The sequence below is a fragment of the Panthera leo genome, chromosome A3 (genome assembly GCF_018350215.1).
Source record: "Panthera leo isolate Ple1 chromosome A3, P.leo_Ple1_pat1.1, whole genome shotgun sequence".
NCBI lineage: Eukaryota > Metazoa > Chordata > Mammalia > Carnivora > Felidae > Panthera > Panthera leo.
The window spans coordinates 128,444,157-128,467,655 of NC_056681.1; the positions used below are offsets into that span (position 1 = coordinate 128,444,157).

General features: G+C 44.9%; 1 protein-coding gene across 5 annotated transcripts in view; it reads left to right on the top strand.

Moving 5' to 3' along the window:
* NBAS (NBAS subunit of NRZ tethering complex) overlaps nt 1–23,499 on the top strand; it is a 329,015-nt gene that overhangs the window by 302,807 nt on the left and 2,709 nt on the right. For 4 of the 5 annotated variants that reach the window (XM_042933639.1, XM_042933640.1, XM_042933642.1 and 1 more), the window contains 3 exons: nt 3,554–3,693; nt 7,400–7,544; nt 14,108–14,236. In XM_042933639.1, the coding sequence (XP_042789573.1) occupies nt 3,554–3,693; nt 7,400–7,544; nt 14,108–14,236 (414 nt within the window). The remainder of the gene's footprint in view (nt 1–3,553; nt 3,694–7,399; nt 7,545–14,107; nt 14,237–23,499) is intronic. The other variant, XM_042933641.1, reaches the window with a different exon arrangement.

A 23,499-nucleotide genomic window follows, 5' to 3' on the forward strand; every position in this document is an offset into this window, starting at 1 on the left:
AAAATTGAAACCCTTCATGATGTGAGGGAGTATACAAATGTACCTACACAAAATGGATAATTGTGTAAGTTTCTATGTTTTTCACATTTGTATTTTAAACATGAGGTCAATGCTCTGAAAATTAAGTTGCTAATAATTGAAATGTTAATGAACTTTCAGAAGAAAATGTTTCCTGACAAAGGCACACTTTTATAAAGTCTGTGTATACAAGAAAAAGGTGTTATACAAAGAAACTCATTACCAAACATGTGTTAAAAATGGAAACTATTATTTAACGCTAATAGAAAAACAAACATATGAAGGTTTAATTTATAGTTTTTTTATTTTTATTTATTTATTTATTGTTAATGTCTATTTATTTTTGAGAGGGGGGAGGGGCAGAGAGAGAGAGGGAGACACAGAAACTGAAGCAGGCTTCAGGCTCTGAGCTGTCAGCACAGAGCCTGACATGGGGCTTGAACTCATGAACCACGAGATCATGACCTGAGCCAAATAACTGACTGAGCCACCCAGGCGCCCCTAATTTATAGTTTTTTAAAAATCTTTCTCTCCTTTTAGATACACTACACTTCCTAAAAATTTACAGGCTGTTACAGTTTCTGAAAATAAATCTAAATGATCTTGGGACACCTGGGTGGCTCAATCGGTTAAGCGTCTGCCTCTTGATTTCGACTCAGGTCATGATCTCATGTTTCAGGAGATGAAGCCCTGCGTCAGGCTCTGCAATGACAACACAGATCCTGCTTAGGATTCTCTCTGTCTCTTTCTCTCCTTCTCTCTCAAAAAATATTTTAAAAAATCTAGATGATCTTGGAAGCAAGAATCACTTTTTCCTAATCTCTTCCTTTTCGTGGTGTCCTCACGTAACCTATGTAGACTCTGCCTTTCATGTCAAGGAGCAACTGCTTGTTATTCATCATATAGTCGTTAATTATGGAAACTGGAGGACTGACACTAGAGGCATCATTCAGTTGTTTTTAACTATTTTTAAAATGCAAGACCCATGGGTTGCCTGGGTGGCTCAGTCGGTTAAGCATCCGACTTTGGCCCAGGTCATTATCTCATGGTTCATGAGTTCAGTCCCCATGTGGGGCTCTGTGCTGACAGCGTGGAGCCTGGTTGGGATTCTGTCTCTCCCTGTCTCTTTGCCCCTCCCCCGCTCGCTTGCACATGTGTGCACGCGCTCTCTCTCTCTCTCTCTCTCAAAAATAAACATTTTTAAAAACCCACAAAACCTTTCCTACAAATAAGCTATAAAAGCTTGGATTGTAACTCCGACAAGAGCAGCCATTTACCTGCCCTTTTCCCTCCCGCAGACCTTCAGGCACCTCCTCAGATCTTCCGAAACTTCAGGGCTTCTTGGAGCACATTTTTGAAATGAGGAAAATAGGACCCAAAGAGAGGGACTGCACTGAAATCACACAACTAGCCACAGGGCATTGTTGGTGGAGACATCATGTCAATACGCGGGCCTCCTTTGAGTCATGTTTAGTGATTCGCTTCTCACTGGCGTCTTCGTTTTAAGCCTCACGTCTGTCTCCAGTAAAAAAAAAAGAAAGAGAGAAGAGCCAAAACTTTACGGCAACTCGTGAATATTTAGTATCACCATTCTGTGCTAAAATATTTTATAAATGCTGGATTGTCTTCATTTACTCATTTGTATCCGCATTAGTTCATACACTCAGTAGTATTCCGCATCTGCTGTCTGTCAGGCATTATTTTAAGGAGTAGGGATACACCGGTGAACAAATAAATGGAAGTCTCTGTTTTCAAGGAGCTTCCATTCTTATAGAGGAAGAAAGGCAATCAACCAATACATATGAAACATGTCCCATCCTTGTAAGTGCAAAACGAGGTGAGGGAGACAGATGGTGTGGGGGAATATGCTACTTAAGGTGGACAGTTACACAGCACGTTCCCTGATGAGCTGACATTTGAGGAATTTGAAGGATATAAGCGAATGCACCATACACGTATCTGCAGAGAGAATGTGGCAGGCAGAGAAAACAAGATCAAAGTTCTCGAGGGGAGGCGCACGTGGTGGATGCGGACGATCTGAGAGACCCTGAGCCTGGAGAGGAGTTGAAGGTGGGAGGTCACGTAAAAAACAGGTGGATTTCTTCAGTTTGGAATTTTTTTAAACATTTCTGTATAAATAGGTGAGAAAATGTTGCCTAACTCCCAGTTAGACCCCCTATTTAAATATTTCAGAGCTTGTCTAGCTTATTGAGTCCTCTAATTCCAGAACATTCTGATAGGATCATAATTACCTACTGGCTCTGCCACTTGCTCGCCTTGTTATTGGGACAGATAAGCCTGTTTCTGCATCTATAAAGGGAGGCTAATAACACCTGTGCTGTTCTCCACCCAAAACAGTTATAAGGGTGAACTCTTCCTGGGTCATGAAATGATTTCCAAAACTGTAAAATGCTTTTGGGTTATTAGTCCATGGAAGAAGGACGTGGAGCTTTCAAGCAGGTTTTGATCTGCCAGGTCACCACGTGAGCAGGACTTCCCCTATAATTACTGAACATTTCATAGTACATGTCAGCTTTTGTGAGAATGCAGACTATATGCTGTGACTTTTCAGGTGGCTACTTGGGACCAGAGCCAGAATGACCATTAAATTAAATGCTTTGGAAATATGTATTTATACAGAAAATTTAACAAATGTGTAGGTAACCATCCATTCTTTTATCCTTTCAAGACCTCTATCATCATCTGTATGTAATGTACTCAAATGCAGGGCATCTGTGTTAAGAGAGGCTAGGGAACAGGCAAACCAGCTTTTGGCTTACTTTTATATTTAAAACTGCTTTCTAACTTAACATAGCAAACATTTTCATCCACAGAGGTGTTGGAGATGTGATTCGTTTCAGGACTGCCTCAGCGTAAATAAAGGAAATATTCAGTTATGCAATGAGAGGAAAAATTAGTGTTTTTTACTGATCAGGACTTCTTTTGCATCAGAAATGGAGATTCAAATAAAAGATATTTTGCTTTATTTTGATATATAACAAAAATCATAACAAATACAATTTAGTCAAGTCTTTAATTTCAAATTAGAGAAATTTTCTAGACAACATGAAGACTCAGCAATAAAAATGCTAAAATGAAAAGTAGAAGTACATGGAGGATAATTTAAACTAAAAAAAAATTGGCTGATGTTAAGTAAGACGAATTATTATAGTTTCATATAAAATAATTCTGTATTTAAACTTAACGTATATTAGGAAATCACTAAGCCAGCTCTCTGGAAGCCTACTTGTTTAAACTTATTTTCGTAAGGAACATTCAGAACTTTCCCGTGATTTGTTCTAAACAGTGTTTAGCGTTAACATTTTAAGCTGGGTAAAGCAGGGAGCTTTTGAAGGTTTTTTTGCGGGTGGTGGGGCGGTAGGGAGGAGGTGAGGGTGGTGGTGTTGAATCTTACCTCCCAACACATTGTAAAAGTTTTCGAGAATGTTTCCTCAAAGTCATCAAGTACGAATTCTTCTGTAAACCAGTGAAGTAGCCTTTGCCACCAGCGTCAAGTGTGTATTTCCACTTCCAGGTGGACATAGCTGACGTCGAGAATGAAGAAAACCGCTATTCTCTCTTCGTGGAGCTCCTGGAATGTAGCCACCAGGAGGTCGAATTTCAGCACTTGGTTTTGCTCCTGCAAGCTTGGCCGCCTATGAAACACGACCACGTGTGAGTGTTAACATCAAGTTAAATTTCCTTGGTCTGTTCTTTACTTTTAAAAATCCAGTACCTTCAGGGGAGCCTGGGTGGCTCAGTCAGTTAAGCGGCCAACTTCAGCTCAGCTCATGATCTCACGGTTCATGAGTTCGAGTCCCACATCGGGCTCTGTCCTGACAGCTCGGAGCCTGGAGCCCGCTTCGGATTCTGTGTCTCCCTCTCTCTCTGTTCCTTCCCCACTCGCGCTCCCTCTCTTTCTCTCAAAATAAAGAGTAAAAAAAATTTTTTTTAATTCAGTGCCTTCAAAAGAGCCAGTGAGAAGAAATCTATAAAATCAGCATCAGCCTTTGGAGAAAATCAAAATTTTTTTTTTTTTTTTTTTTTGGAAATATTGCTGTTTCTTTCCATTTCTCCTTGCCCCTACAGCCGAATATTTTATTCAAAAATATCAGTGCTTTATAATAACATCTGATTTATAATGTCAGCAAAATAATTCCGTTCCAGTATTTTCACCGGGAAATGTTCTGAGTCTCTGTTAACACAGCTTGCAGTGCCGACTTGAGAATCCGAATGGAATCAATTGATAGTTCCCATTTAGTGAGGACACACAGTGTTACGTGTGGTTTACACTTAGTCTTAATTCATTCAGTAAACCTGCATGGAGAGTGACATTATCTAATTTTCTAAAGAGGGAGTGGGAATTCGGAAGTCAAAGAACTTTCGGCCCCACGTGGTCAGTAAGTGGACGAGGCAGAGGTCTCACTTGACGACCGGCCGCCCTCACAGCCCATGTTTCCTGCACGTCGTGCTGAGCTCGCAGCTGCCACTCAGGGCCGCACGCGGCAGTCCCGCAGTCCCCGTGCTGTCAGCCAAGGATGCCCGCGGAAGACGCGGCCAGCTGTCTTCTGGGCACATGCGCCGTCTGTGATGAACTGCTGCTCCTCGTTGGCAAAAAGCAGGCACGCCCACCCGTGCCTCTGCTCCACACGCCCGCCTGCCCCACGACTCAGCTGTGTCCCCCACCCCGGGCCCAGCAACCGGCTCTGCCCGGGCCAGCGCGCACCTCTGTGCCCCCAGGAGCTAACGGAGGTTTTCCCTGAAGAGTCATTCTTCCGTGTGCAGTTTGTGAAGGGCTGCTACCAAACAGCCGGCAAAGGCCCTCTCACTTAACCCCAGGGTGAGCCTGTTGGAATTCCTGAAGCCAACCGGGAGAGCGGTGTTTTGGTTTTGTGTCCGAACGAGTGTTTTCAGAAAGGGGGAAGACCGTTTCTTTGATCTCTACCGTTTGTGGCATAGATGACATGCGGATGTGTAGCTTTTAAGATTCGGTTCTCACCTTCCCTGTTTGAGGCCCTGCAGTACAGCTTCTCACACTCAAGCCTTCAGTTTCCCACGTGACCGTGTATCGGAGCAGCGTTTCCATTGGGTCCCAGCTGTCATGACGGGGCTGCCCCGGAGCCCACGGGTTCTCGTTGGGAGCAGGGTCCCCCGCTGGGCCTGCTGAGCCCGCCTCTCTGGACGGTTCCCAAGCAGCTCTTATGTGATGATGGTGTGCGGTTCACTCACTAGTTAGATTGTCAGTAACGCTTTGCTTTTTAAGAAAGTGATCGGGGTTGCGTTGCGGATTCCTTCATACCCTCCAAACGGATCTCTCGGTCTAAAGAGAGTTTTTCAAAATCGGAAAACGATACCGTCTAGTAGATGAGCTTACTGTGGTTTTACAGTTTCTTGTGACGTTTAGAACAATGACCATTTCGAAACACTGGCTCGCCCACACGAAGTGAACTCAGCTTAATCGCTTAAGGCATGGATTGCATTTTAAACATTTAATGCATTAGCAGGTTTTTAAAACCTCAGTTTTTAAAGGTATATTCTTTTGTAGCCAGAATGAAGTGAAATCACTAAATTGCTAACCTGTGTTCTAAAAACCTCCTTTACGAAATGAGTAGAATCGAAACAATGCACTACCGGTCTGCCTAACCCCTCTGACCAGCTGTGTCTCCATCCGAGCGGGTACCTGAGGATAAGTCAAATAAAGTGGTCTCTTGTGGCTTTTTTCCTTTCCCGAATTTGTGTTTCACCACAAGACACTGTATGATGGGACACCTTACCAATAGATTCTTTAAAGTACTTTTGAGTCCCTTTTCTGTTCCCAGACAATCAAATGTGTGACCTCACTTCCAAAATCACCGCCCCCCACCCCCCGTTAAGGAAAGAGGAGAGAAAAATCAGGAAAGGCAGGAGGAAGGGAAGGATAGTGTGACAATGACTGAATGTAGCCAGTTAACACAATAAAGGTAAAAACTGAGAAATCTGCTTGGTCCACGTGATTGCTAATTTACTGGAACCAACTCTGGTTTTTTAGTTTTATTCCCCTGTGGGAAAATGCATGGGAAGAATAATAGATTCGTACTTATGGGACATGTATAATTCTCATCCAGTGTATCAAAGCTGGCTGGTGCAAAGTACATCTTGATAATTGTCGTCAAAGCCACATGGCCCATCGGGGTCCACTGTTTGGGCAGGCCAGTGTTCCTACTGCAGTGAGGCGGCCTGGTAGGGAAAACCCAGAAAGGTGGAACTCAGACTTTGAAACAGGAAAGCAGAGGGTGGGTCCTTGCATGTAACAAGACTCCTCCGTCTACCAGACACTCTCAGAGCTTTGTACCTTGAATAAGCGGGACTCTGTCCTCACGCATTGTTCGTTTGAGCTGAGACACAAAGGCTTTGCCAGAGGCTGGCGAGTCCCTTTGTCATTGTTACACGTGACATTTTTCTTAGGGGGCGAGGGATAAGGCCCTTTCAAGGGAAGAACCATCCTTAGGTGTTCAGTGTCTAGACTCTAGAGCCGTGCTAATGAGACAACAGAATCTTCATAAATAGGAAAAGTATTTTAATGTATCTGAGTCAAATTGGTACCCTGTTCCTGAGGCCGTGGGACGAATGTGCCTTTACCTTGTCTGTTGAGATGTAAACCGTGATGTTGGTATGAAACGTGAGGTCCTGACATTCAGAGGAAGGAAACAGAGCAAACTTTTGGATGCTTTTATGTTTCAGAAATAAGGAAGCTGTATGAAGTGTGATGTCTCTACTGCTCATGTGTTGCTTCCTCGGTCTGTGCTCACAGGCTGACCTCTGCTGCGCCCTTGTGTCCTTCAGCCCCGCCCTGACCCCCGAGTCTGTCATAATCCTATGATAAACAAAAGCCATTATTTAGGTAGTAGATAGTGAAATGTGCCTGCAATTAAGAGCGATAATTCACAATTACAAACATCATTCATTGAATAAACCAATTTTGCAAAGAAAACATTAGATTGCTCTTTCAGAATGAAAAAGAACTGAGGCCCAGAGAGGTTGGGTGGCTTCCCCAGCACTAAATGACTAGGCTGAGAGAGTTTCAGTGACTTCCCTGAGTCACCCAAGTAGGAAGCCGGGGAGCCGGCCTTTGGCCCGAGGGCAGCCTCTGCTCATAGTGTCTGCCCACGGCCTCCACGCTGCTGGGCACTTGGTAATGCCACAGCAAGCTGTTTTCTCTGTGAGATGTTCTCCCTTCTACAATACAGACTTGAAGGAGGAACGCAGCATCTAGATTGTGACTGTAGTTTGCCCAAAGCATTTGCTTCAAAAGGTGGCATTTCTTTTCTCTTTAAAAATTCCGTACCGCAGTTGTTAGAGCGTTAATCATCCATTCCCAGTGTCTCGTGTTTTCCTCCCTCAGGTCCAGCATAACCAGCAATCCGTGGGTGAGACTGGCAACAGCCATGCTGACCAGGTGCACATCAGAGAACAAGGACGGACTGGGGAATGAGGTTTTGAGAATGTGCCGCTCTTTATATGACACCAAGCAGATGCTCCCCGCAGAGGTAAGCGGGTATTTCAAGTGGCTTTCCTGGGGGGCATCCCTTGTCCTTGTCCAAAGTCTTTATTAGAAGCAGTCATCAGCGACTCTGCTTGAGGAACACTTGGCTGAAGTTATCAGTAGGCAAAGGCCCATAATTTCTAGTAGATCAAATGAAGAAAAGTCATATTGAAAGGATGCTTTGAGGTGGTTTTCTGTCTGCTGGAGCTCTGAAGCCGATTCCCTTTGCAAATCTTAGGGTGTGACTCAGCTTCCAGTTCCTCTTGGATGCCCTTTCATGTCTAACTCAAGCTTACGTCCCCAGGGGTCTGCGTAGCCAGCCCCTGTGTTGTCTCTGCCCGAACCGGACCAGGTGGTGATGGAGTGGGAAGCATTAGCACCCCTCTGGGCAGGTGGCCAGCCGCTCTCGCTTTTCCGTGCTTTCTACCATTGTCGTAGGAACATCACATGACCACAATGTTTAATCTCTGTAAACACGGTAAAGACTCAGCCACCTCCCTTTTGACCACCATTCTCTCTTTGACCCCATAATTTGGCTGTCACTGAGGCATTTGTTTAATATATGTAAATTTGTACATTCTCAAATAAGTACATATTAATTACAGCTCCCTGCTGTGAATCTGACCTCAGCAGTGTGCTGTTTGAGCAACTTCTACATGTCTTAAATATAAGCATTTGGATAATGGCACTAAATTGATTAATTGGTTTTCAGGTTCCTGCCACATAGGAGGTAAACTTGAAAATAAAATTGTAAATATGATGCTTCGAATCCTCTCAGTAATCACTCAAGGAAGATATTCTCATTATGAATGTACATTTAATGGATTGTTTTCTGAATGAGGGACTGGCTAAGTGTTTTCTGATCGAATTTTAAAATATTTTCTCCATTTAAAGAAGGTTTCCAACCACCAGAATGACAAAATTCTTCTATAAAATATTTAAAGTACCAACACCAGAAATAACTTCCCTTTATGCCACAGTGTGTGATTTGCTTGTCTCTGCTACTTACCTACCTGTGATCTGTCGCACTGCGCTGTGAGCACTGGAAGGGCGGGCACCATGGCTGTGTCATCACTCACCTGCAGCGGGTTTCAACCTACTGTGTGGAGCGGGGACTCAACACAGTTTATTGCCCTCACCAAGGTGAGCGGTATGTACGTGATGAGGGGTTCACCTTCGCCTTACCGTAACCTAAGATCAAGCACCGTTAGGTCAGGACCAAACCCCAGAAATGCCAGTTCTGCCGAATCTGAGTTAGGGAAGCACTGTTTAGGACCGACTGTCTCTGTATCGCAAGCTGCTGGTAATGGCGGTAACTAGCGTTTGCTACCACTCTTGGGCTTCCACTTCCATCGTCCCACTTAACCCTCTCCACCACCGGTAAGGAGGCTCCTTGACCTTCAGTTAACAGCTGATGGAACTGAGGCTCTGAGAGCAAAGGTCTGGCTCCTGGTCACTCGGGCAACAAAGGGCGGATCTGGTCATCAAACCGACGTTCCACCTGAATGCTTGGAAAATAAATACTTCCTAGTGAGCCATGCTTCCTACGCTTGGGGTGTCTGCATATTGAATGTGCATGTTTTATGTGCTTGTATAAGCTTCATTGTCATCCCCCTTTTCTATGATACTTCCTTCAAGAATGGCCTGTAGTGTGTTAGCTCTAGTGTGTCGAGATCTCTATCATGACCTGGAGAATTTGGTTTTTATTTAAATATCCTCATTGGTTTGGTTTTACTACCATTAGTTCTGAGGCAAGGAATGTAAGTTAGCTGAGAACATGGCCACTGCATCTTTGACCTTGACATCATACCATTCATTACATAATTGAGGTTCAGTAACAGTTACATGTGTTATCTTGCAGCCACCCGGCAGCGGATGATAAACCTATCTGAGTGTCCAAAGCAGTAGTGAGAGCTGTCAGCATTGCATGTGAAGATTAGGGGCGACCTTCGAGGACATGCAGGGAGAAGTGTGTCGTTCTTCTTTTTATTGACTAACACATTGTAAATTATGCTCTGTTTCCTATTTAAAAAAAAAGAGTTGGTGATTGAACGAGAAGTTAAATAACTATAATGATTCAGCTCCCTAATATGCTTCTACGGCCAGGTTGAGGTGCCTTGACAAATGGAATAATATTTTATTTACAGTGGTCCCGCTTAATCTCAGAATCATCGGACCAATGCTTCCCGAGTGTTTTAAGGAGCTCAGAATACATAGCACAGTGCCTGAAGCACACGTCTATTAGAGTATTCCTCACACACCAGGGAAGGGGATTAGAGCCTGTCCTCTTTCTTGGGACTGGGAGCACCTGAAGGGCAGGGGATATCAGATGTACAAGAGCAGCAGGAGCCCTGGTGATGCAGCAAATTGTACTGTCCTTCTCCGGACTGGGCCACAGCATGATCTGTGGCCATGAGAAAAGTGCCAGATGCTCTGTCCCTCCCTTTTCTGGCCCCGGAAACAAACAAGGAGTTAGATCATGTGATCTCTGAGGGGACTCTAGTTCTGAGTATTCCCCAAGGTCTCCAGGCCTTTGAGAAGGCTGACTGGAGGCTATTTCCAACTGCACCCAAAGCACCTGATCACGAGTTTCCATCAGCCTCCGATTCTCTTGGGGCAGGGGGGAAGGTACTGGATTAAAGCCCATGTTGAAGTAAGCCATTAGCGCTTCTCTGTTCCGGTTTGATAAGGTGAAAGATAATCATTATCAAACGAGTTGTGTTGCCACAGTGACTTTTCTTTATTTTCCTTACGCTGCCTCACTTCTGTCTTGAATTTGGGCATGTTTACAGATTTTTTTTCCTTAGGATGCCATGATTAAAAGAACCTTGCAAATGTTAGGTACTATTTTTATTGATTGTTAAAGGTGCTCAAATGTGAGTTAAAATGGTTACAGAGGAAGGAACATGGTAATTAAGAAATGGAAATGTCTTCTTAAGTTTATTTTACCACCTTTGGAAATTGCATTGTCTAATTTCAGAAGTGCATAATATTTAATATCACTCTGGTGGTAAAATGATCCATGACTCAGTTTTTAAAAATCTACTACTTTTGGTTGCTCTACTCTGTGGTTTATAAAGTACGTTTGTCCAACTGTCTAGGACAGGGTACTTCATCCACATTTCCTGTCTCCCCACTGAGTTCCCATATTTAGAGATTGTTTTCTGTTCTTCGTGACTCTTCAGAATGTCTTTATGCAATGCCTGCCGTTGTTCCTGGTTCTTGTTTACTTCCCGCCATGTTGGTTTTGCTGATGGAAAATATTACCAGAAGGATAAAATCAGTGCTGCTTGCAGATCATATTTCTATAGTCTTGAAAGTTCTGTATCCTTCTTAGCTTGTATCCATGGCAATATATGAAGCATTCTCAGGAATGGGGGATATTCAGAATTAGAAACCAGCATAAAACAGATTCTTGGCATTTACAAATTTAAACTTCCAAGTTGCAGCTCTTTGTGACTGACCCTGAAAGTCCCTGGTTTTGCTGAAGCACAGCATGAACTAGAGTCACACATGCTTTGGGTCAGGTGTTTGGGAGTTAGAGGCCCAGCTAATGAGCGAGCCTAGCTAATCTGCAGCCTCTAAGTCTCAGTGTGATTGTTCTCTCTCATAGTTGAGGTACTTTTGATAGAGTCTAGAGTTGATTTGCAGATCAGATGACCTGCATCTCTGTGCCCCTCTGCTCCTGCTGTAGATCCTGCAGCACGTTTGGGTGCAGGATACCCCAGGACGAGCAGGAGGGCTGTGCAAGGACAGAAGGACCATTAGTGGACCGGTCCTGCTTCTTTGACAACCATCAGCCACAGGGACCATGCCTTGGGGACATCACCATGAATCACATTTGTGCGGGGTTCTGGCCTGGCTTTGGGCCCAGATGCACCTGTTCCTCTTAAGTCAAGGCCTCTCGTTCTGTATCCTGATGGCCAGACAGGTTTGAGCTGGGAAGGTGCTGATGAGGTATTTTATGGTTCTCTTGGCTACTTTGTCCTTTCTTAGAGCTTCCCAGATCCCCCTGTAAATCTCCTGATAAACTCTTCTTGTAACACAGGGGAACATACCGAAGGACCTAGTAGAGTATTTAAATACAGAGTAAGTATTTAGCCAGTAACTGTTAGCTAAGAGATAGAAAGTACTCAGTAGCTCAAAAAGTACTCCTCCATTCTTGGATGTCCTTGACTTTATACTTCAGGTAAAGTATATTTCTGTCAGCAAAACCGTCATGGCCGTAAGTCAGCAAGAACCATGAGCAATAACGGGCTAGACATAAAAGCATTCTAAAGAGCCACGAATTAAAAACAACCTTCTAAATACGGGAACTTAGGGGATGGGAAGTGGGGGCGAAGGGAAAGGTAAGTCCCTTTAAGTACCATGTCCCAGACAGTTAGGCACGTGTACTTTGGCATAATCTGTCCATCGTGCCTGCTCAGAGGGGTATACAGGTTATTTGGGTAAAAGTTGTCATCAAAGCTAAGGTCAGCCAAGTGATACGCTTAGTCTAAATATCATAAGTTGCTGAGAAATACCTGTTTACCTGTTACAGAGAACTTAGTGAGTAAGTAAATATGAGTGCTGGGAGGGAGTGATATACAAATATTTTTAGGTATAGTCTATACCAAGCAAATTTGGAATACAGAGAAGGGAAAATATCCTTGCCCTCAAGTGAGGCAGCTGAACAAATGAGTTAATTACAATATCGCAAGATGACAAATAGTGTAGGAAATACTGACAAAGTATAGTCGGAATATAGGAGTTGCCAAACGTCGGAAATCCGAGGCAGCTTGGTAGGAGATGGCGTTTTCCTGTGCCCTTTTCAGCGGAGACTCAATGAACCAATAGGGGTCCATCAGAAAGAGAAACAGCAGAGGTCACCTCTTGTGCACAGACCCAGAGGAGAGGTCTGCAGAAACTCAAAACTGCAGCTGTACCGTCAGGACGGTAACCACTGGCCACCTGCAGTTATTAAAACTTAAATTCAGGAAAATGGAATAAAAATTTTAAAGCGGTGCCTCAGTTGCACCAGCCAGATCTCAAATGCTCATAAGCATGAGGCTCCTGGCTGCCATGTTGGACAGAATAGTCTGTCGTGGCCGCGAGGTCTCCTGGGCAGTGCGGTCTGAGCGCTGTCTGAGCAACGTGCAGGTGGGGGAACATCGCTGTGACATTCCAGGAGGAGGAGGTGGAGGGCTACAGAAGCAAGTTGGTGCAGGACAGCTGCGTGAAATTGTCGTGTGTGAGAGTCCCTATTTCCTCCTCCCAAATACTCTCTGTGGGCTGTGGCATCCCAGAGGACAGATCCGCATTTCTTTTTGGCCCAGGAGCTCGGAGAGGTTCCTCGTAAGACCGTGTGCTTTAGGGCACACAGAGTGTGAGGTAGAATCCGTGATGCCTGAAGTGCACATTCTACAAACGTGTTCCCCTGCCGGTATTGATCATTTCCACCCAAGTTCACGTAGTACAACCTTCCAGTCTGAAATTGAAGGCCTTGCTGATTTCCAGCAGAGATGTGCTAAGGAGAAAAGGGTAAAACACTCCAGTGAGTGGGATTCTGAAGAACGCTTTTCTCCTGGGGGCTTTGAATAGGAGCTTCTTTGTGTCACCCTTGTTTTATCTAGACTTTATAATAATGTAAAGAAATTATTAAAATGTCATAAATTAGAGTGTTTCTTCTCTGGAATGCTGCTGTTGGAGTAGCGTAGGAGAAAGACCAGTCCCATGGGGGACAGGGATTCTTAGTTTTCAAAAACAACCCCTATTTTGTATAAGGAGGTTGCACTCTCTGTCTGGTCCTCAGTCCAGATGTTCTGTTCTTTCTGTTATAGCTACATTCAGGACACCGGGGGAGCATATAGCTCCGCGGAGAGGAAGAGCTTGCAGATATCCTGTGTTCTTGTACTTTTGTTGTGAAGGGCCATCGTTTGTTAGCTTGTATAAAACTCTTGCTCTCTGATGACAGGTTCAGCTAGGGTAATAAAGGGCTGAGAATAAAATTCAAATGCATTTTCAGTTTTTTGGACTACAGATACTTTTCATGAAACATTCAGTTCACCTTGGCAGTAGAATTATAAACACGTTTTTCAATACGTAAGTTGCTGATTCTTATTGTTGCAGAGGATAACTGGATCTTGGTGATCATATTAACAACCTGTAATCATTTGTATCATTTAAGTGTCTACACACACACACACACACACGCACGCACGCATGCACACGCATGTAGGCACAAAACTGCAAAGTAGATATAATTACCTCCATTTTACTTGTGAGGAAACTAGGGCTCAGAGAGATTAGGAGAATGGATTACAGTCCTGTGTCCACCCGGAGGAAGACTTTGCAGCTGTTAAACGCAATATCTGGTGAATATCAAGTGAATATCTGATAGGGCCGAAAGATGTTGACAATATCCATGGTGAAGTGAGTGAAGCAGATACCAAACAATCAGTGTGGTCCCGTGTGCGCTCTCTGCACACACCCTCCTAGCAAAGGTGTGGAAAGACGCCGCCAGATTAGCGCCTGGCATCCGGAGTGCCTCCTGCCTGCTTGCTCACGTAACTGCCCTTGTGGTTCCAGGGTGTGAGGGCGCTGAGCTCATTGCTGCTCAGCCAGTCCCTGCCGCTCCCAGCCCTGAAGCTTCTCCTCGAGAGCCAGGACGACGGCCTTCACGCCATGGCGCTGGAGCACATCACCGCCTTCGTCCAGGTATCCCCGGTGGAGTTTACCGTTGCTTGTGTTTCGGAGAAACGAATTAGCATTGTCATTCTCAGAAGTAACATCCGTGATTGATTTAAGGCTGTTTTGTCTGCAGTATTCTCTGACCACACTGTTTCTGTCTTGTCTAAGAAGTAAATATTTGTTTATTCTATAAACATTTACTAAACCTCTCTCATGAACCAGACTCTGTGTTCATGTGCTGAGAATACAAATCCGAATGATGAAGCAGTTTCTCTGGAGAAGCCAGTGTATTGTATACCCTTTAAAGAAATGTCAGAGCAGCCCAGGACAAGTGGACGTGTCCTTGCCACTTGAAATTTAGATCACAGGAATTTATCGCGTCAGGCAGGATTCTGTGCCTGGATGTATGTGTTTGGTTGCCTGCTAATTAAAGGTGAGACAGTGGCTGCGGGTAATGTTTACTGGCACCTTCTAAAATCTCAAGCCCTGTTTCCCCTGGCAAACTAACGCACCATTGAAGCAGTGTCTGGGCTTGAGGAATGACGTACTAAAGTCAAGGCTTGAGATTTCTCCCTCAAGGCTGGTTGTCTTGTTATCGTGATTAAGGAAGAAACTTTCACTTCCCTTTTCAAATTTTACACTTTAGAAATAGGTAGCTCAGAGTTGTGTTTTAATGAATTTCCATTGTATGATCCTTACTGAAACCCTTCTGTAGAGATCATTCTTTCACTGTAAAATTTGTGTGTGTGTGTGTGTGTGTGTGTGTGTCTTTGTGAGTGTGTACACACAGTACACACACAGATATAATTTTAGGTATGCGTGTATACTCACACACATGTACTCACACACACAATTAATTATATTTGTTTTTTTTTTTTTAACAAAAATGTTAAAGGATGTTTTCTAGGGACAAGAGAGGAGAAGAGAATTCTAGAACCTGGGTACATACTTGCCAAACAAGACCATGAAGAGATTTAATGACAACGGATACAGAAAGTTAGGTCTATGGTTACAGAAAGTAGACAATAATTGCATTTGGAAATCGTCATAATGAGCAAAATGAAAAGAATCTAATGCATTTATTCATTGAGATGTATTTCTGAAATAATATAAAGCTTCTGCAAAGATTTTTATGACCACTCTTCATTATCACTGATGATTGATCATAGCAGGGGCCTCTTTGGAAACAAGGCATTAGTAGGGAGTGGAGGGGACCTGTCTGCTGTAACCCCCCCATCCAACTGTGCTCAGATAAACCCTGCATAGTGTTGGGAATGGACAAGAACCTAAGAATTACAATGTTTTTTTTTTTTCTTTAGCCCATTTTTTATTGCAAATCCAAGAAATTAGGAAGAAGGGAAAAACAGAAGAAAATCAGGCTGCATGTTTTCAGTGCTTTTCCTTCTCCCCACTGTCGTCTCTGCTTAGGCGTTCCCACTAAATTGGCCATGGGCCTCTCTGAGAAGACTACAGTGACGTGTTATCCATCACCCTTCTGTACCCATCCTGCGTGGAGCTCCCTTAGTGCATCCTAAATTCCAGAGGCGAGTAGGTCAGGTTTCAGTGTAAAGATTCTCCATCCTGAATGCATCCGTGAGGACTGCAGCTAGAACGGGGGCTCCCCACCTGCAGACTGGCTTTGCTGCACACACGCACCCACGCACACCCCTGACGCACACACTCACACCCCACACACACGCTCACACACACCCTTGACACATAGTCTCTCACACACACACACACACACACGCACCCACGCACACCCCTGACGCACACACTCACACCCCCCACACACGCTCACACACGCCCTTGACACAGTCTCACACACACACACACGCACCCACGCACATCCCTGACGCACACACTCACACCCCCCACACACGCTCACACACACCCTTGACACATAGTCTCACACACACACACACACACGCACACCCATGCACACCCCTGACGCACACACTCACACCCCCCACACACGCTCACACACGCCCTTGACAGTCTCACACGCGCACACACACACGCACCCACGCACACCCCTGACGCACACACTCACACCCCCCACACATGCTCACACACGCCCTTGACACATAGTCTCACACGCGCACACACACGCACCCACGCACACCCGACGCACACACACCCCCCACACACGCTCACACATGCCCTTGACACAGTCTCACACGCGCACACACACACACGCACCCACGCACACCCCTGACACACATACTCACACCCCCACACACGCTCACACACACCCTTGACACATAGTCTCACACGCGCACACACACACACACGCACCCACGCACACCCCGATGCACACACTCACACCCCCCCCACATGCTCACACACGCCCTTGACACAGTCTCACACGCACACACACACACCACGCACACCCCTGATGCACACACTCACACCCCCCACACACGCTCACACACGCCCTTGACACGTAGTCTCACACGCACACACACACACACGCGCGCACACCCCTGACGCACACACTCACACCCCCCCACACATGCTCACACACACCCTTGACACATAGTCTCACACGCACACACACACACACCCCTGACACACACTCATACATACACATATACTGTCTCTCTCTCTCTCTCTCTCACACACACACACACACACACACACACACACACGCACACCCTCTACCACTGGCTATCACAGTAAGAAACCAAGTGGGAACACTGCAACACCCAAGTCATTTGTAAATGGTGCTGAGTTACCTCCATAACACTTCCGTGTCATGTGCAGCATTGGGCTAAAGCCCTGTGGTTGTGAAATAGCCCTTCAGACTGTGGGTGGTTTGTCTGGGGTTGTGATGATGACACCCAAAACCTCAGTGGCCTTCAGATCCACAAATCAAAACCGGAGATGTCAGTTGCTGAGGTGAGTTACTTACCGACCACCGAGGCCCTTACCTGGGGGAGGTTGGTAATGGCACTTAACTGTAATTCCCTGCACTGGGGTTGAGTTTTTACATTAGGCCAACCCATCTGTGACCTTAAAACGTGTTCATGGAAATGCTGAGTATCGTCAGACCTTGTGCATCCTCCCAAGAGCTGAAGTTTGGCAGGGTTTTCCAGTTTTTAAAAATTTTTAACTTTTTTATTTTGAGATAATGTTAAATTCGCATTCAATTGGAAGAAATAGTACAGCGGGATCTCTTGTACCCTTCACATGGTTTCCCTTGATGGTAGCATGTTGCATAGCTGTAGTGCAGTGTTCTGATTCAATCTCTGGACCTTATTCAGATGGCAGTGGTTTTACAGGCACTCACTTGGGTGTGAAGTCCTGTGCAATATTGTCCCATGGAGATTTGTGTCACCACCACTACGGTCGAGACACAGAGCAGTTGCATCCCAGGGATCTCTTGTGGGGGACCCTTTGTGGCCACAGCCACCTTCTCCCTCCCCCACATGCTCCCCCCCGCCCCCAGCAACCTGTGACAACTACTGATCTGTTCTCCATCTCTGTCACTTTGTCACTTCAAGAATGCTCTATAAATGAAATAAGAACTTAGCTGTAGTTCATCATTGCTCTCCCAGCACCATTAAAAGGTCATGTGACCCTTCTCTAAGGGCAGAGTTTCAGTAGGCCTTTTTACAGGACTCCTGACTAGCTGTCTTTATTCTGTCTTATCAAATTGTTTTTCTATTTTAAATCATATGTGGTATTGCAATGAAAAACATAATAACGTTTGCTTTTGTGTTTGTTTTTATTTTGCTATTCACTCTGTCCATTAGTAGAGGGCCTGGGTTCATTAGTAACTTCAGTTTCTCCCTTGTGGTTATTGACGGTAGTTCCCGTTGACATTAAAAGACAAAACCAAGGGACTCCGCTGGTAGGCAGCCGCGCCTGCGCAGCACGTGGATCCACGTGGGAAAACAGCGCCACATGCTTGCTGTTGGCACGTGTTACTTCACTACTGGTTACAAGAGGCTGACAGCTTTACAGGTGTTTACAGCTCAGCGGGTGATGCGTTAAGTGCCGATGCCAGAGATTGGACCGCATTTCTTCATTTCCTTCTCGAAGCTTTTCTGAAATTGCACGCCTCTAGTGTTCAGCATGTAACCTCTTACAAATGGCCAGCAGCCTCTTTCCTGGAGCAAGAAAAAGTCTTTCTTAGAGCTTATATTGTCGATGAATAATTAAAACCCCGGCGTGGTGCAGATCTTCCTCAGCTAACCATGGGCTTACGTCCCAATAAATCCATCGCAAGTTGGGAATATCGTGAGTCAAAAGTGCACTTACGGCACTTAACCTACCAAATACTGGAGCTTAGCCTCACCTGCCTCACATGTGCTCGGAGCACTTCTGTTAGCCAACAGTCGGGCAAAATCATGTAACACAAAGCCTGCTTTATAACAAAGTATGAATGTGTCATATAATTTATTGAAGACTGTCCTGAAAGTGAGAAACAGAACGGCCATCCTGGTGCAGAAGATGTGTCAGCATATTGGTTGTTGACCCTCGTGGTCGTGTGGCTCACGGGGAGCCGTGGCCGCTGCCACCACCCAGCACCATGAGAGAGGATCATACTGCATATTACTAGCCCAGGAAAAGATGCAGAATCAAAGTGGTGCTTCTACTGAATGTGTATCGCTTTTGCACCACTGTGAAGTCAAAAAATTGTAAGAGTGTTGCGAGTCAGGGACCGTCGGTATGGACTGCTGGGTTCCCTTGTCCATCAGCCCCAGTGAGATTCGAGCTCACCTCCAAAACTTTCTTCTCTCCAAGAAGAATCTTCCTGCTGCTGTGTTCGAATCTCGTCTCTGGAGTATTTTCCACTGGGAAAGTCACTCACTCGCTCATTTCCTCAGAGTAAGCAGACATCGATCGCTGAGAGTTCTGTATACCGAAACCCCCCGTTTCATAATTCCGGACTTGTGGTAGCTTTGCTCGTCACTCCTTCCTCCTCGTCAGTGCTGCTCACCGCCTCCGCCCGGCCTCCATCCTGGGGCCCGTCCTGGACTGCAGTGCCTAGTGAAAGAAGAATTCAAGGGGTGACAGATGAGGGGTTACAGACCTTGTCACCTAATTAAGCATTCCTCTCTGAAGCTAGTGACAACCAGTGTCTTTCCAGTACTGGCTCTTTTCCCGACATCGTTACGGGCACATCCTCACCTTATCTTCTTACTCATCTTGTGAAAAGATGGCATTCTAGTTTCACAGATGGAAACACGCACCCAGAGGTCATACAGCTAGGAACAGCTGGAGCTGAAATTTAAACTGTAGATCCAGTGTTCAAAGCCTGTAATGCTGCTTGCATTCATGTGACGAGGCAGGCTGTCTTATCCTGGAAACGGGTTGTCTCTGCCGAGAAATGAAATTGCTGAGAGCATCTCGAATCATATTAGCTCTGAGCTGGTCTAATAAGTGGCCCACTATAGGGCTTCCTTTTTCAAACCCACTAGGAAACCTGGGTCTTGGCTGAGCACTGCTGGGGGCCGAGAGCTTACCACCTCCCGGGGTGCTCTCGGCCATTTTTTGATAAACCTCATAGTAAGAGAGCACCTCTGGATTGGGATTGAAAGCTGCACCTTTACCTTGAACATGTTGATCTTGGCCCTGCCCGATGGAGTTGCTCAGGATTAGATGCCTCCGTGGACAGTCCTTCACATATTTAGCATTGGTGACTCTTAGCCTCTTCTGTCTTGCCTTGAAGGCACTGGAGCCCACAGACGTTACTTACACTGCACTGTGTCTAGATTGGAGGGGGGAGAGCCTTAAAGATGCTCAGGAAAACACGTTTGGATTAACACTGTTATGCAAAACCAGGAAACCTTCTTCCTTTCTTTGTCTCCTCTTTAACTCTATCCAGGCTTCCAACTAGTCCCTCCCTGATGAGAGTCTGTTCCACCCTGAAGAGCTCCCTCAATACTGCCTTCTCACAGTTCTCAGCTGAATGCCTCTGGTGACAGGCAGCTCACTCCCTGTCAGTTAATCTATTCGATTTCTAGGCCTCATTGGTGGTTGATTGACTTACTTAGTGTGAGCAGATGTGCTAAGCATCCATTGTGCTAGCCTGTTAGTGTGTGTAGGAGTGAGGAATGGGCAGGATGTTTGTGAAGATAAAATAAAATCACATCCTCTATTTAAAGAAATGATATGGACATTCATATGTGAAATAACAGCACAAGAAACGAAGGTAGGAACAGGGTAAGTGCAAAGTGTGGAACCGGCAAAACTCAGGGCCCACGTTGCAGTGTTTGCTGTGGTCATAGAAGCGATCAGACTCGGCTTTTCTAAGATTCTCTCTCAATGTTAGAGCAGAAGTTCGATGATTTGCCCTAATTTTGGTTTCAGAAGAGGCATACTGTGAAATCCCGTGCTAGGAGAGGCTGGTATTTATGCTGAGAAGTGGAGTCTGAATATCTTTCAAATAAACAGAAAACAAAAGAAACCCTGCAGGCATTTTCCTTACCCGAGTATACACTCGTGCTGCCCTTTTATTTTTCTGCCCTTGCAGTTGATGTTTAATAACTTTTATTATTAGTAGCAGTATATGTAAAAATGAGACAGGTACCCTGTCCTCCAGCAAACAGTGAAATAATAGTACATAATCTTCTGCAGAATTATTGGAATGAGGCCCTGCATACATTTCCGGTACCTACCGAATTTCAGCTTACCTCATCACTATAATTACTCTTAGTTTTGTATAGATCCATAAAGTCAGAGACTTTAATTCAGAGAAAGTTCATTACCTGTTGTTGAAACTGGAATTAAGAAGATAACATTTTAATGGCTTGGAAGATGATAGCACTTTGTGCTTTAATGGATTTATTTCCCAAGATCTGCAAAGTTTCTTTTATTCTCAAAAATTAATTACTGACAGAAGAAACAATCAGTGACCAAGATGGCAAGCATTTAGTCATTTTATGATAAGATGTATGTCCTCTCCTTCTGGAACATGCATCATGCCTGGTTTGTCTGACTGTAACAACTTCGGCCATTTACTGAACTTGAACTCTGCACCAGGCATTGTGTTAGGCACTTAAAAACATAGATTATCACAACCCGCAGAGATAGTCTGAGGTCTACGGGTCTGGGGCTCAGAGAGATTGTCCTTAACAGGGTCACACAGCTGTCCAGCAAAGAAACCAGGATTGGAAATTAGTCTCTAGCCCAAAGTCTGTCTTCTCTTCCCAAGACCAGACTGCCTCTGACTCGAATTCAGAGTTATTTGATCAGAGGAATTAAATCAGCTGATCCTCCTGGACTTGTCTCATATTTATTTCCAACATCCAGCTGAGTCCAGAAATGACAGAACATATTTTTTTCCTCAAGCTCTAAAAGCACCAATCAAGCAAATGTCAGGAATGTGTGATTTTCCACAGACTGTATACCAAAATAATTCTTGATCAATTAAAAAGTTACATATTTTCAAAAGTCAGTAAAATGTGTGTGTGTGTATGTGTGTGTGTGTGTGTGTGTGTGTGTATCAGATCCTTTGAGGAATTCTAAAACTTTTAATATTTAAAGCAATAGAAAAAAATCATGAACAGTTTGTTTCCTGACATTATAAAAATGTAAAACTTCTGTAAAACAAATAATAAAAACAGAATAGCAAACAGATTAGAATGTTTACTACAACTAAAATCAGGGTCGATAATTTAAGTTCTAGAACTCACAGAAAGCATTTACATAAAAAAATTGATTTTTGGTATTTCGATAATATCAGACATTTAAAAACAACGGAAATATCCGTAGCAGGAGAAGGTATATAACTGTTCTCTCTATTCAGTAGACTATTTTGTAGCCGTTGCGATCTTTAAGAATGAAAACTGTGTAAAAGCACTTACGAATCTTTTAATATATTGTGAATGAAGTAGACCACAAAATCTCTGCACGTGGAGAATTACTAGAGAGGAAAGGAGGGAAGTCATTTTCCTGTGGGATCCACATATAGAGGATTTGTTTTTTCAAACTATTTCCACCTTTTCTTTTTTTCTTGATTTGAAAAAGGAAAATACACTGGGTTAGAATGAGGGATGGGTGGCTACCAGACTTGTAGTACTTTGTTAGTCAAAAACAAGAAAAATGGAGAAAAGTTGAAGCTCAACACATTAAGCGGGCAGCTCGGAATGTGGCCGTCACGCTTGGGAAGGTCTGGGGCACCTCTGGGCACCCTGCCGGACTGAGGACAATGAGTCAGTCTGGCCTTGGCGCCCCCGAGGCAGGAGGCCTGGTGTGGGACCTTGGCCAATCCATTTCTTCTCTGACCCTCAAGCCCCTCTTCTTTAAGATGCAGTTGTTGGAATGAGTCCTCACAAAGGCCATCCTTCTTTCTGTGTTCTTTCTCTATTTTGTCCCAAATGTGCACAGTATAAGTGTCTACACGGTATTTCCTGTGTGCGTGACAATTACAAAGTATGCTCTGACCATTCTGTACCTTTTGCAAAGGGCCAGAGCCAGGTGCAAGGTCAGAGAAAGGAAATAGAACAAAGGCAGCCACTCCCATTTTCTCAGGACCTGATTACGAGAAGCTAAACCAGAATTTCCCCCTAGGCCTTGGCCGGGCCACCGCAGAGCTCAGTGGAGGTCAGCAACATCTGAGTGGGCCAGGGCCCAAGGGGAATCATTGTATTTCATTTCCATGACTTCTGCCTTGGGCTTGCTTGCTTGCTTGCTTGCTTGCTTTCTATTAATGTTTTATTATTTATATTTGAAAGAGCAAGCATGAGCGAGGGAGGGGCAGAGAGGGAGACAGAGGATCCAAAGCAGGCTCTGTCCTGAGAGTGCAGAGCCCAATGTGGGGCTGGAACTCAGGAACCATGAGATCATGATATGAGCCGAAGTCTGACACTTAACCGACAGAGCCACCCAGGCACCCCTTCTGTTTTCTTAGCCAAGGGAGTGGACCGAGAGCTTTGAGAGGGTCGGTGCTTGGCCGCCCGCCCCTGACCCCAACCTGGCCAGCAGGAAACCGATTTCGAGGATGTCCTCGCCCTGGAGAGAAGCAAACAGAAGAGAGGGATAAGAGGAGCAGTAACTGTGAGCATTGACAGAACCCCTGTCTCTTCCTCAAGCTGGAAAAATCCATCACTCCCTTTCTAGGAGTCTTTCAGACCCCCAAAGGAAGGGTTCGTGAGGAAACAGAGAGAATAATAAAGGTGTCCTAGCCTTGAAGACTTATTCAGGGCAGCAGAGAATGTATTGCCCTGCAGTGTTTGGATTCTGAGTCTTTTATCTGTCTATTTTATCAAGCATTTGCCTGTAGCATCCTGGCACACATTTGTTCCCTCCTAGAGGGCTGGGTGCAGGGATTCTTTGTT